The sequence below is a fragment of the Elephantulus edwardii genome, unplaced genomic scaffold, assembly GCF_000299155.1.
Source record: "Elephantulus edwardii isolate Elephantulus edwardi_28Jun2011 unplaced genomic scaffold, EleEdw1.0 scaffold00077, whole genome shotgun sequence".
In the NCBI taxonomy this organism is placed as follows: Eukaryota; Metazoa; Chordata; class Mammalia; order Macroscelidea; family Macroscelididae; genus Elephantulus; species Elephantulus edwardii.
Genome location: NW_006399827.1, coordinates 12,476,462 through 12,491,027, shown reverse-complemented (window position 1 = coordinate 12,491,027; position 14,566 = coordinate 12,476,462). Strand labels below are relative to the sequence as shown.

The 14,566-nt window shown below is 43.5% G+C and overlaps 2 protein-coding genes and 1 pseudogene across 2 annotated transcripts in view; all 3 read left to right on the top strand.

Moving 5' to 3' along the window:
• Window positions 1-471, top strand: part of LOC102855920 — a 5,773-nt pseudogene extending 5,302 nt beyond the window's left edge.
• CWC25 (CWC25 spliceosome-associated protein homolog (S. cerevisiae)) overlaps window positions 1-3,091 on the top strand; it is a 58,047-nt gene extending 54,956 nt beyond the window's left edge. The window contains exons 9-10 of the mRNA XM_006889369.1: window positions 1,979-2,140; window positions 2,977-3,091. Coding sequence (XP_006889431.1) covers window positions 1,979-2,140; window positions 2,977-3,091 — 277 coding nt within the window. The remainder of the gene's footprint in view (window positions 1-1,978; window positions 2,141-2,976) is intronic.
• A 2,183-nt stretch (window positions 3,092-5,274) lies between these two features.
• PIP4K2B (phosphatidylinositol-5-phosphate 4-kinase, type II, beta) overlaps window positions 5,275-14,566 on the top strand; it is a 29,089-nt gene continuing 19,797 nt past the window's right edge. Inside the window, exon 1 of the mRNA XM_006889367.1 lies at window positions 5,275-5,525. Within this exon, the coding sequence (XP_006889429.1) occupies window positions 5,367-5,525 (159 nt within the window). The 5' untranslated portion in view covers window positions 5,275-5,366. The remainder of the gene's footprint in view (window positions 5,526-14,566) is intronic.

Sequence of the window (14,566 nt, the reverse complement as noted above, 5' to 3'; positions counted from 1 at the left end):
AAAAAAAAAAAGAAAGAGGGAGGAAAAGGCCAAACCCACTGCATGTATTTTCAGGCTTGTGTACTGCTGGGTGGTTGGGTGAGAACTGACCTTTTAGCTAAGGACACTCAGGTTTCAGTAATTTTAGTTCTTTTATTGGGGGCCATTCAGTTTCTTTTTTTAAATTTTTTTTATTGGTTTGCTTAAAAAGTTTGTATACATTGTGTTTCACACTATTATAAATTGTGTTTCATACAATCATTCTCATCCATTATGTTTTATAAAATTGATCACCAGTGGACCTTGCCCATGTTTACTCTCTTTTCGCCTGGATCCTTCCCATTTCCTTCCTCTACTCCCGCTACCCATAAAACTGTGCAGCCCTGCGGTTTTGCCCCTACTCATTCTCAGCCCTCCCCCCGTGAGTTCCCATACGTTTTCCTAGTTATCCATTCAATTTCTTTAGAGAAAAATCACCTCACCAAGATCTGAGCCTCAAAGTTGACGATGTGGATGCTTCATCCCCACTGTGCAGTCTGGTGGCCTCTACCCGAAGCTTCTATATCATCTGATCTGTCTGGTTTGGTTTCTTCCTAAAGGCAAACTATTATGTGTCCTGTAGACACTGGGGAGACTAGTCACCTGGCTTTCCCAGGTTGGACAGTGAGGATCCAGGGGTGTCTTTTTTTGTGGATCTGTGTGTTTTAGGTGAAAGTTCCCAGGGGCATCTTAATTGCTCCTTACGTAGACTTTTTAACTAGTTCCTTTGTTTTCCACTTGGCCACTTCTGTCCTGTATTTTGAGTGTGAATCCACTTGATTTTCATCAATTTGAGCACTTAGAATTCAGTTTTCTGTTAAGTAGTCATCGTCCCTTCATCTTTGACCATCTTCTAACAAACTTAGTATTGCCCATCTTCAATTGTCTCTTTAAGCTTTCTCTCATTTTTGTTTAGTGGGATTTTTTTTTAAAGAAAAAAGGGAATGTAGTCATTTCTCTATAGACAGATGGATGTCAATTTTTAGTACAAGTTTGTTTCTCAAAACAAGGTGCCCAGCACTGCAATCCCAGAGGAACACGGTTCGAATCCACCAGATGCTCTGCCGGAGAAGGAGGCGCAATATCCTCCTGTACCAGTCAGATCTGATTTGACGGTACACGCACACAAAATAATAAAAAAAAAAACAAAAACAAGGTGCCCAGTCCTTTATGGAACTCTTGTAATTATTTTTCCTTTTCAAACAGGATTGGTTCATTATACGCATTTTTTTTTAAAAAATTATTTGTGTGTGTGTGTGCCATCAAATCAGATCTGACAGGTACAGGAGAGCATCTGGTGGATTCAAACCATGTACCTTTGGGATTGCAGTGCAGCTTCTTGCCACTAGTCCTCCCTCATTATACCCTTTTTTTAAAGCAGAGGATTTGGATGTCATGTTGATGTTAAATTGTGATTGGGCCTCTTTACCACCTCTTCTTTATGCTCTCTAACTTTATTTGGAGTGACAGGAAAGATCTACCTTTCTAGAGAAAGATCTTTATAACTTTTGAGATTGAGTTGAAGTCTTCAGGCTTTCTCTGACTTGTAAATTACTCTTAAAGGGGTATACTCATGGGCCATGTCCATAAATTTCTAAGCATCTCCAGCAGGTAGGTGGTAGAAGTCAGTAGTTTACTTGGATAATTTAGTCCTCTCTTACGTAAGTTGAGCAGTAAATTTTTGACATGTAATTGCTATAGATTTAGGTTCCTGATTACATCTATTTATTCCATATATAATATTGCAAAGTAATCATTTCAGAGATTACTGAGTGACGGTATAAAATCCTTCTCTAATGAAACCCCTTGGCCAGTATGTTAAGAAGGAAGGAAGTTTATGCTGGGCTTGACCCTGAATCGGGCATTTCCTTGGAGTTCTATGTGATTTGGGTTTTCCCTGTGCGGGTCTGTTTATGTCAGGAGAGGAGACAAGTTGATAGGATGGTTTTGTATTCAACAGAAAACTCTCAGCAGAGGAACTAGAAAGAAAACGGCAAGAGATGATGGAAAACGCCAAATGGCGGGAGGAAGAGAGGCTGAACATCCTTAAGAGGCATGAGAAGGACGAAGAACGGGAGAAGAGGCTGGAGAAGCTGGACTCCCGGGATGGAAAGTTTATCCAGTTAGTGCATCTTCCTACCAGGGGCTTTCATGGGATGATCTCTGGGAGGTGGTCTGCCTTCTCGTTCTTTGTATTCTGGGTAGTTCTGTGCTTGTGCACAAAATGCACCACTCTCAGCACTCAACTCAGCCCCCAGGTGGCTACTCTCCCTATTGCCAGCCTCTGGGCAGATAGCATGGTGTTTGTGAGGAGGGCAGAAGTGAATTGGGTTTCCTTAAATCATGGAAACTCCTAGACCTGCCTTTTGAAAAAATACAGATTTGTAACTCAGGGAACTTTTTTCTAAAGGCTTTGACCTATTTTCTCAAACAAGCAAATTTTTCCTAATGGACTGTGTGTGTGTGTATGAAGTAAAAAATTATAATCCAGATTAGAAACAGAATACAAAACAAATCAGCTCCTAAAATGTGCATGCAGGCACCTCAGCCTAGAGCTTCGTGCCTTTAGGCCAATGTTTTCCAAGTTTTCAATCCTGCCAATATTGACTTCCCTCACCCTTTTCCCACTCAATTCCAACAAAGTTCTCATCCCTTCCAATATTGGCTCTCCCCCACCACAGTCTTCGCTCATGTCAGGTTTCCAGTTCGGCCATAGCTGGAGCAGGACGGTTGTCCTACATTCTTTTATTGTCTCTTCTGTGGCACCAGAAGATCTAGCGGACTATTTTTAAAATCATTTAGATTCTAATGGCGTAACTTGAAAGTTCCATGTGGGTTTACAAGCAATTGTATTTCCACAGTTGCTTTAAGGCAAGCAACATGCTCCCTTAAATTCTATCAGATAAATGACTAGTGGAAAACAAATGCTTTTGACTTACATTTGTCTTTTGTTTCCAGCCGCATGAAGCTGGAGAGTGCATCTACTTCCTCCTTGGAGGATCGGGTGAAGCGGAATATCTACTCTCTACAGAGAACTTCAGTAGCCCTGGAGAAGAACTTTATGAAAAGATGAAAGTCATCTTCTTTCTCGTTGGTTTTCCAGGGAGGCTATGGACCTCTTAAAGATTCTCTTTATAAGAGTTGAAATTATTTCTTCCAAAGATGTCAGACCACCACTGTTCAAAGTGACCCCTCCCCTATCATTGAGTCCTGACACAACTCACTCCTGTTAAGACAGTATGACAGGACCCAACAGTTCCTCAGGAGCTTTTTGTGGGTGGAGAATGGATTTTGATGTTTTTTTAATGGGTAACCATTTTTGTATGAGTACTCATCCTGCTCTGGAATGCTGCTCCCTGTGGTTATGATACCAAATCTAGACCGCCTATGTGTGCAGACCCATTCCATCACTTCAGTATAGATGGGAATTTCAGAAACCTCTCTCCCCTGAGTCACTCAGGTAGCCTGTGCTTATTGAGGTAAATGAAGATTTGATTCAGTAGATCATGTGTGACTGATACCACTTTAGAGAAGAGTGAGTAACAATCTGTAAGGGAAAAACCATACCAAAAAAAAACAACAACAAACACTGAATGAATTTTTTTTCCCTTTTGAATGACTTGTTAAACTCAACTTTTTGTTCTTTCTTTTGAACTGTAAAAGTGTAGTGTGCATATGTGTAAAAGTGTACATTTTTACATGTTTTTCCAACATTTTACCTTTGTGAGAATATCTTGTTTGGTGACTTTTATATGAAATGGAACAAAATTGAAACTTACTAGTGAATAATACAATAAGGCAGGCAGTCCTTTCAATAAATCTGGTTGATTTAGGATCTAGAGAATCCTTTCACATCTCTCTGCTTAGTCTCTAATGTGATTAGTACAGGAGCAAAGTCAAAGGATTTTAGAAGTGAGGGCCAAATGCCAGTGTGCTGGCTTTTAAAGTAGAAGCTGTTTATTTAATGGCTTTTTTAATTTTATTACAATTTTAGGACTCAGACCTTTGCCACTATTTTTACCCAGGTATTTAAAAACAATAACAAACACAACCAATCTATGTTTACTCCTTTCTCTGTCCACTCACTGGAAGCAGACCTCTTGACTAGAACAGCTAGCGAGGAGGATTCATGCTTTTGAGTACATAATGATGTCAATAATTCTTATACTTAAAACCCAGAGAATGTGCCACTCATTTGATACTCATTTAATCATTTCATCTTGCTTCCTTATTTTAGAGTCAATTACGTTTATCTTATCACTTGGTAATAAAAGCTACATTTATTTTTGTAACTTATACAGCGACTATGCTATTTATGTGCAAAGTACCAAATTTACGAAATCTCCCATGTTGACCGGTAATTTGTGCATATATATGGAGCTACTTCATCCGAAATGAATTATGTAACAAAGCGTGGGCAGTTTGCTCGAAGATTTCAAGAAATGAGCCAGAGAATAAAATAGTTATAATTCTCTATGGTAGGGTAAGTGTTTTACGGTGCTAGCTCTTAACTCGACCCTAAGGCGAGAAGCGGCTTGGCTGCAGGTGGGTGGGTGTGAGGCCCATTCATAAAACCGTAGGTTCCCGGCCTGCCTCTCTCATTGGTCCTGGGAAAAGGGGCGTGCCCCGCCGGCGGAACGCGCCCTAGGCTCAGGGGAGTGGGCAGATCCACGCCTGGGTGGAGCGAGGGGGCGTTCCTTGCTCTTCCAGGCTGGCCTGCCTTTTTCTCTTGCTGTGTTCCTACTCTCTCCCCCGGGGTGGGGATGGTACGTCCCGCCCTCCTCGCATTCCCGGTCCCCCTCCCCTCCCCGTGCCGCGGAGTCGCCGCCATCTTGGCACGTCAGGTTGAGGGAAAGAGCCAAACTCTGGCATTGGGGGGCCAGAAGAGGGACACTTTTCCGTGGCAGAGCGCGAAACCTACCCATCCCTCCTCCCCTTCCCGCTCCGGTGCGGGGCTTTGAGGCTTGCAGAAGCCAGCTGGGCTGGGCCCACTTCCTGTCAGGCCCGGGGAGGAGGGGCGGGCCGCGCGGGCCGCTGCCTCCCCGGGACGGGCGGTACCACCTAGGCAGGGAGGCCAGGTCCTGGTGACGGCGGGGCAGCGGCACCGCCCGGGGGCGGGGTGCGGAGCGGGACGGCCGGCTCCCTGGGGCGGGGCCCCAGGCCTGGGGGGCGGAGCGTGGGGCGGACGGAACCACCGGGGCGGGGTGGGGAGGTAACGGGACGGGCGCGACCATGGCGCGGTGAAGCATTGGGGGTGGGGATCGGTCCGGGGGAGGCCTGGGGCCGCTGGGTTGTACGCGGTCGCTGCCGCCCCCCCTTTCGCCGCCGCCGCCGCCGCCGCCCCGGGCATGTCGTCCAACTGCACCAGCACCACGGCGGTGGCGGTGGCGCCACTCAGCGCCAGCAAGACCAAGACCAAGAAGAAGCATTTCGTGTGCCAGAAAGTGAAGCTATTCCGAGCCAGCGAGCCGATCCTCAGCGTCCTGATGTGGGGGGTGAACCACACGGTAACCAGCTCCCCCGCGCGCGCCGCTCGGAGCGCGGCCCCGCGCGCTCCCACGCCCCCTGCAGCCCTGGACCCTTGCCTCGCTGACCCTGCCAGTGACGCCTGCAGCCCCTCGCCAAGCCACTTGCACGCCCACCCCACCCTCTTTGCACGCCGTCCTGGCTTGGTGTGCGCTCCCCGTGCTCCACGCGAGGCCTGGTGTCTCCGTGGTACGCGTCGCCTCCTCCCCCGCCCTCCGGTCCCCTAGCTTCCTGCGTCTGGTATCCTCGCTTTCGGGCAGCCCCTTGAGCGCACTGGGAAGGCCTGGGTGTGGTGGATTCCCTTTTATTCCCACTCCCTTTCTTCACTACTTGCCCTTTGCTGCACTATTTGCCCGTCTTTCCTTATAATCGTCTGCCAAGCTCACTGTCCGATGGATGGGGCTGATGGCATTGGCCTGCTTGAATATTCCCACCGTTTCTGGTCGTTTGATTAACGTGGCAGCAAAGTTTCCCGTCCACTAGGCCTTTATACCCCTGACTATGGATATTCTCCCTGGGTTTCCCTTTTTCCTTCTTGAACAAGATATTGAATTGAAGCACAAGCTTCCTCCCAGCCACACTTTACCAGGGGTCTCTCTGGATTAAGAAGAGAATGGAACCGTCTGAGAGTATGGAAGGTCGGGTTATAAGGACTAGTTACACTAGAATGAATGAGTCTTCCTGTGATTTTCTTGTCAAAGATGTTCACTTATCATTTATTGAACTCTGTTGTGTGGTCTTGAATAAGGTGATAATGGATGGTGATCAGGATGAGTATAATGTTCCTTGGACCCTTGGGATGCTTTGGAATTGTCCCATATCCCCTGCCAGGAAGCTGGAATTCCAGCAGAGTTTTTGAACAGGATAACTGTATGTGTTTGATTAGAATCTTTCTACTTCATTTTCCAACCACTAGTGCTTAGCCTTCTCACCATATCAGTTTTTGAGAGTCCCTACTGCAGAGGAAGAAAAAAGACCAGAAACTCCAACCTCAACAACTCCAAGTATGGAATGAGGAAGATGGAGTTGATGGCTTTGAGTGACCTGGGGTGGTGTGGTTTTGTTTTGGTTTGATGTTTTTTGTTTGTTTATTTGTTTGTTTGTGTGTGTGTGTGTATGTGTGGATTTACTCTGACTTTTCTGAGCATTTGAAATTGCTACAAGATCAAATGATGACAGAGGGCCCATGGCCGACAAGATTTATCATTTCACTTTGGTAAATGAACTTGTGTTTATTGGTGATCAAGGGTTATGTCTTCACATATAGAAAAGCACGTGTGAAGTCTGTTAGTTTCCTATCTTGGGCAGAGATTTTGTTTTGTGTGTGTCATTACTGATGTTAGTGAGAGTCCTGACCTGGGTAGGGAATACCACTAAGCCATTAGGAGCTGTTTTTGGACCAGTCATCCAGCAGAGTTTGTGTCTCCTGCTTCCTGTTGCCTCAGGGGTCATCAGTTTTACAAGGAAAACTGGGTCATCAGAATATGAACTCTGTGCCCCTGTCTGGGGGAAGTCAGTCTTTGGTCTTGTTCTGCAGCCTGCTTCTCACTAGAAAGTATGCTGATTTGGGGGAACTGCCTGATTGGAGAATCAGGAAATAGTATAGCTAATTGAAAGGAGTGTGAGTCTTTTACACATGAGGAAATGGAAGCCCCACATAGGGGATTAGCTTGTCTCTGGTCCTGCAGAAGATGCAGCTCATTGGCCAGCACAATGGGGCTGTGCCCCCCCAGTGTGAGAATGAGTGGCAGGTTTCTGTGTCTTTTTTCCTTCTTCAGTTGCCTGTTTTCAGCTAGGTTCCAGGACAGATTGGAATTAGGTTCTATAAATATATGTTCAACTGTGTGAGCCTGTGTATGCTAGTTCCTGGGAGTGGATGTGATGCTTGCACTTCCCGGAAGCAGGCAGTGGGTTGCCCAGATGTGGGCATTAGATGGAAGCTCCTGCATAGCTGGTGGATAGGAATCTCTGATTGCTGCTCTCTGGTTATGATTTATTGGATGAGGAGTTCATCCTTTGCTGCCTTGAATTTGATTGAGGGCTAGCTGGAAAGGCTAGAAAGCACTGACTTTAAGGGAGACTTGTGATTCTGTGATAATGAGCTAGTGCCCCAGGGGAAAGGCACACAGCACCATTGCCCTGGACAAGTTGAGCTTGGGAGATCAGTTAGTTCCAAGTTTTATTGCTTCACTCTGGCCTTCACTAAGATCTAATGCTTTAGTTTCCCCATCTGGGAAATAGAGACATCACCCTAGAAGAGTGTTAAAAAAAATAAAAATAATAATAATCATCTTGTAACTCCCTAGGGGATCACGTCCACACTGTTCTTGGTGAACTGCCTTTTTTACAGTCCCTCAAATGTCCACCTTTACACTTTTTTTTAAATCCAAGAAAGTTATGAATAATCATGATATTTCTGATTCATCTAGTTTCTCAGCCTTTGAGGTATCTTAGCCATGATGGTAATGATGGTTTTAGTCATTTTAGACTCAGAGTGACCCCCCTGTATTACACAATAGAACTGCCCCTAGGGGTTTTTTGTATATAAACTTTTACAAAACAAGTTGTCAGGTCTTTCCCCACAGAACTTCTGAGTGAGTTTAAACGACCAACCTTTAGGATAGCAGTCAAGTGCATACCCATTTGTACCACCTATGACTAATGGTGTATCTATTACGAAGGTTATGTGCATGTATCACTACCTACAGCAAAAGCCAACTACTTGCTCATGAGATGGTTATTTTATTCCTAATGGAAAAAGGAGAAGCGTTTGTTGAGGAAGAGTGTGTGGGAAACTAGGAGAAAAATCAGAAGGCTTTGGAGTTGTCAGATGAGAACTTGTAAAGAGAGGGAGTAAGGACTGTAGGGAATGGAGTACAGTTCGTAAGGTCTAGAGTTAGAGAAGAGGTAGTGTCAGAGATAAGAATATAAACGAGACAGAGCAGGCTTGATTCCTATGGACCATTTAACAAGCAGTTGTTGGTAGTAACTAGTTTCACAATTTGAGGAACTGACAGACTGTTTTCAGAATCATTGGTACAGTGGGTTTTGGTTGTGCCCCCCCCCCCAGCATTAGTATGTGAGGAGTCCAATGTCTCTGCATTCTCACCAACACTTGTTACTGTCTATCTTTTTTGTTTTAACCATTAGTCATAATGGATTTGGCTGCTGACAAAGGAATTATGAAATGGTGTCTCATTGTGATTTTCATTTACATTTCTCTCATGTCTGGTGATGTTGAGAATCTTTTCATGTGCACATTTGCCATCTGTGTATTTTCTTTGGAGAATTGTCTGTTTAGAGTCTTTGCCCACTTTTAATTCGGTTATTTACCCTATTATTATGAAATTTTAAGAGTTCTTTGTATATTCTAGCTACAAGTCCCTTTTCAGATAAATGATTTCTAACTATTTTATGCCATTCTGCCAGATGTCTTTTATACTTTTTTTGTGGTATCTTTGGAAGCACAAGATTTAATTTTAACAAAGTCCCATTTTCTGTTGTTAGGTGTCTTGAATCAGCTCTGACTCATAGCAAACCTATGTACAACAGAGCAAAACACTGCCCAGTTCTGTTCTATCCTTGTCATAATTGCTATGTTTGAGCTCATTATTGTAGCCACTGTTTCCATCCATCTCATTGAGGAGCTTCTTCATTTACTATTTTTTTTTTCAGTCACTTAGGCTTTTGTGTCGTATCTAAGGCTTTGACTAACTTGATGCCGTGAAGAATTTAACAAAAAAAACCTTTGTAGTTGTAGTGCTTACATTTAGACCCTTAATCCATTCTGAGTTAATATTTTATTTATGGTGTAAGTGTAAGGACCAAATACATTCTTAAACCTGCTCCTAATTCTTCTCCTGCCTTCCATTTTCTTTGTTTAATACAGACCTAGAACTTCCTTTACCTTCTTCTTGCTTTTACCGGGCTGCTTTGAAAATCTGTAATGAATTTTCCAGCCCTAATGAGGCCAGTAAGTGAATTTGGCCTTCAGTGAGGCCAGTGGATGAATTTGGCCTTCAGTGGCTTTCTCATCTCACAGAGAACAGTGAGACTCAGACCAGAGAAACCGAGTTGTCAGAAGAGAGATGAATACAGAGATGGAATTATTGGTCCCTGTGACCTGCGCTTTTTCACTTTTCCTCTGGAGTTTCAGGTCTTATTTGGAGCTCCTTGATCTTAGGAATGTATTTCTCATGTTTTCTGATGGTGGCACATGCCAAATATATGGTAGCCAGTCCATTGTGGGCATGCTGTCAGAATCCTTGGATAAGTCAGGAAGCCTGCACAAACAGCCTGAGCTTTCTGGGTGACAGACTTAATGAAGGTCATATGAGGGACTAGAGGTTTCTAGAATCAGAAATTCACCAGACTAGAAACTAGTGATGAGATTTTCATTTCCAGTAGGACCTGCATGGAGTAAGCTCTCTGCCCCTGGGTTGTTTTTCACTCAGCTTGTTTAGCCTCTCCATTATTTATGCTGATGGTGCATGCAGTTAATCGTGTGGATAATCCAAAAACTACTTAGGTGACTCTGAGATAGAACAGAATTACCTTCATAATATGTTGTACTTAGCCTGATATTCGAATGAGTTTACATTCCGCAACTGCTCCTCTATTGACAGTAAGATTCACTCAGAAAAGTGGTAAATAGTAAAGGAAAGACAAAAATGGAAATATTCCTTTAGCAACAACCTTTCATACGCCATACATTTCCTGCATTCTAAATTTTATTTACTTTCTTGTTGTGAACATAAGCAGCAAAATATACTCCAATTTAACAGTTTCTGCATGTACAATTTAGTGACCTTGCTCACATTCTGGGAGCTGTATGACCATTCTTATCTTTCTTTTGTGTTGTTCTTTTCTCATTGAAATAAACTCATTGGATCCTAAAGTTTTTGTTTAATCATTTGAGTTGCCTTTGTGATCCCATATTTCTAGCTCTTAATAGCAAATAAAACCCAATTCAGACCATTTCTAAAGTTAGACCATTTGGTTTCAATAAGATTTAAAGAGATTTTTTTGGTTTCAGAGATCTCTCTGGGCAGTTGTTTCAGGAATTCATCCATCCTCCATGGCTCCAGAAAGCTTGGAGTTCATGAGAATGTTCTGTTCTGCATTTCCCTCCTTTTGATTAGAATACTTTTATGAAATCTTTGATGAAAATATTTAGTATTGGTGCATGCTTCAGTCCTTTTAGTTGTTCTTCTTTGTCTTCCAAAGTCCACACTTCTGTTCTTGGCATTTAAGACTCTATAGTCTTGTCATTGTTTCATTTGTTAGGTGCTGCTGAATCAGCTCCTACTCATAAAGATAATTTACGCCAGAACAAAGCCCTACCCTGTCCTGTGTTGTCCTCACAATCTCTTCAGTGTTTAAGCTCAACATGCCTCAGAGTTCATAATCTTTGTCCCTTCTCTTCCTGATCATGAACTGTTAGCATAGTCTCATAGCCTTGCTATCTCTTTATCTATTGTAGCATTACTCATCCTTCAGGTAGCTGATGTTAGATGGATCTTAGCTGAAAGCAGAGAATACCAGAAGAATGTCTATCTGTGTTTCATTGATTATGCAAAGGCATTTGACTGCGTGGATATAACAAACTGTGGCTGACTCTGAGAAGAATGGGAATCCCAGAACATTTAATTGTGCTAATGCGAAACCTATACTTGGACCAAGAGGCATTCGTCAGAACAGAGCAGGGCAACACTGCATGGTTTAAAATTGGGAAGGGTGTACGCCAGGGATGTGTCCTATCTCCATACCTTTTCAACCTATATGCAGAGCAGATTATCCAAGAGGCTGGGCTCTATGAGGAGAAGTGTGGCGTTAGGATTGGTGGATGATCTATCAACTATCTGCGTTATGCAGATGACACAACCGTGCTTGCTGAAACTGAGGAGGACCTCATGCACTTACTGCAGAGGGTCAAGGACTGCAGCCTTCAATATGGACTGAGGCTCAATGTCAAGAAGACAAAAATTCTCACCACTGGACCAATCAGTAGCATCAGGATCAATGACGAAGAGATTGAGATTGTTCACAGCTTCAGTTTGCTCAGCTCCACAGTCAACACTCTTGGCACCAGTAACCAGGAAATCAAAAAACGTATTGCAATGGGAAAGTCTGCGGTTAGGGACCTCTCTAAAGTACTCAAGACAGTGGTGTCTCTCTGGAGACTAAGGTGCGCCTGATACAGGCCGTGGTTTTTGCAGTCACTTGTTATGCATCAGAGAGTTGGACAATGACTAGGGAGAACAGAAGGAGAATTGACGCCTTTGAGCTGTGGTGCTGGAGAAGAGTATTGAATGTACCATGGACTACCAAGAACACAAACCGATTCATCCTAGAAAGAGTTCAACCAGACTGCTCCTTGGAGGCAAGGATTCTGGGGCTTCGTCTGACATACTTTGGACATGTTGTAAGGAGAGACAGGTCTTTAGAGAGGGACATCATGCTGGGTAGAGTGGAGGGACAGCGCAGGAGGGGAAGACCCTCTATGAAGTGGATTGATTCAGTGACTGGGGTAATCGGGATGGGTGTGTCAGAGGCAATGAGATTGGCACAGGATAGAGCACGGTTTAGGGCTGTTGTACATAGGGTCGCTATGAGTCGCAAACGACTCGACGGCACATAACAACAACAATCCCTCTCTCTAACTTTTACTGAGCCACTACTCTGGGCCAATCATTGTGCTAGAGATATGACAATGAATATGATGAGTCTCTTCCTTCTAGGGATTCACTGCCTAGTGGAGAAACCAGATCTGTAAGCAAATAACTACCCAAATGAAGTTGATATTTAGGACATAAATATGTGTAATATAAAAATATGTAATTCTGCCTGCAGGAGACAGGGAAGCTCCTACGGAGGAATGTCACTAAGCCAGGTCTTAGGTGTGTCTCAGTTTTTCTCTTGTATTCTTCCTGCCACAGTGTAACACCTGGAATATTGTAAAGCTATGTAAATTACCTTTACTCTGTCCAATCCCTACTTGATTTTGGTTGGTACAGCACTGCCTTTTTGTATCACTTTCCTGATCATTTCAATTCCCAGTTTAAAACTTGAGAGGATTTTCCATTCCCTACAATCAAGTCAAAACTTCTTATGTAGTTTTTAGATGCTGTCAAGTATGACCCATAGCAACCTTATGAACAGATCTGAACCCTGCCCTATCCTGTGCCATCCTCACACTTACTGACACACTAGAGCCCATTGTGCCAGCCACCTAACAGTCCAGCTGGTGGAGGGTCTTCCTATCCTTTGCCAACTCTCCACCTTTCCAAGCACCATGTCCCTCTCCAAGGAATAGCCCCTCCTAGCAACATACCAGATATATATGAGGCAAAGCCTCATCATCTTTGCCTTAGCACTCCAGCTGCACCTTTTCCCAGACATATTTGGTCTTTATGTGGTCCATGGAATGTTCAGTGCTCTTCCCCAACACCACTGCTCAAAAACGTCAATTATTACTCTGTCATCCTTACTCATTTTCCAGCTCTCGGATTCATAGTAAGTGACTGGAAAGACCATAATCAGATGCACCTTAGTCCTCAAACTGACATCATTACGCCTCAATAATTTGAAAGGTCCCTAACTGCAGACTTTCCCAGTGTAGTACATCTCCTGATTCCCTGACTGTGGATCCAAGTAAGATGAAGTTGTTGACAATTTCATTCTTTTCTCCAGTGGTAAGAATCTTTGTTTTCTTAACATTGAGATGCAATCCATATTGAAAGCTGTATTCTTTGATCTTCTACAAGTACTTCAAGTCCTCTTCACTTTCAGGAAGCAAGGTTGTGTCATCCACATAATGCAGATTATTGATGAGTCTCTCTCTGATCCTGATGCCACATTCCTCTTCATGGAGTCCAGCTTCTCGAATAATTTGCTCAGCATACAGATTAAATAAGTGTGGAGAGAGAGTACAACCCTGACACACTCCTTTAATTTTCAACCATGTAGTGTTCCCTTGCTTTGTATACACAGCAGCCTCGTGGTCTAGGTATAGGTTTTGCGTGAGCACGATTGAGTGCTCTATGATGCCCATTCTTCTCAGTGTTGTCCATAACTTGTTATTATCCACTCAGTCAAATGCCTTTGAATAGTCAATAAAGCACAAATAAACATTCTTTTGGTATTCTTTATTTTAAGCCAAAATCCATCTGACATCAGCAATGATATCCCTCATGCCACGGCCTCATCTAAATCCTGCTTGAACTTCTGGCAGTTTCCTATCTATGTTCTGTTCTAGCTGCTTTTGAATGATCTTTAGCAGTATTTTGCTTCATGTGATATTAATGATAGTATTTATTGTTGTTGTTGTTATCTGCTGTTGAGTCACTTGCAACTTATAGTGACCCTATATACAACCGCTCTGAACCTTGTTCTGTCCTGAGCCAACCTTATCATCTCTGACACACCTACCCCCATTATCCCAGTGACTGAGTCAATCCATCTCATTGTGGGTCTTTCTCTTTTGTGCTGTCCTTTCACCCTCCCAAGCATGATATCCCTCTCCAAGGACTGGTCTCTCCTTGGAGCATGCCCAAAGTTTATCAGATGGAGTATCAGAATCCTTGCCTTCCAGGAGCAGCCTGGTTTCACCCTCTCTCTAGAATGAACCTGTTCTCCTAACAGTCCATGGTATAGTCAGTACTCTTCTTCAAATTCTATTGGACTACCTTTCTTGGAAATGGGAACAAATAGGGATTTCTTCTGATCTGTTGGCCAGACAGCTGTCCTCTAAATTTTCTCACATAGACTGGTGAGTGCATCCAGGGTTGCATCTGTTAATTGAAACAAGTCAGCTGATATGCCATTGATTTCTGAGGCCTTATTTTTTGCCAGTGCCTTCAGTGCAGCTTTCACGTCATCCTTCATTATCATTGGCTTCTGCTTATATGGTACTTTCTGAATTTTCCCAGCATTAGTCAGTTCTTTCCGGTACAGTGATTCCATGTATTCCCTCCATCTTCTTTTGATGCTTTCTGGGTCATTCAATATATTGCCCATAGCA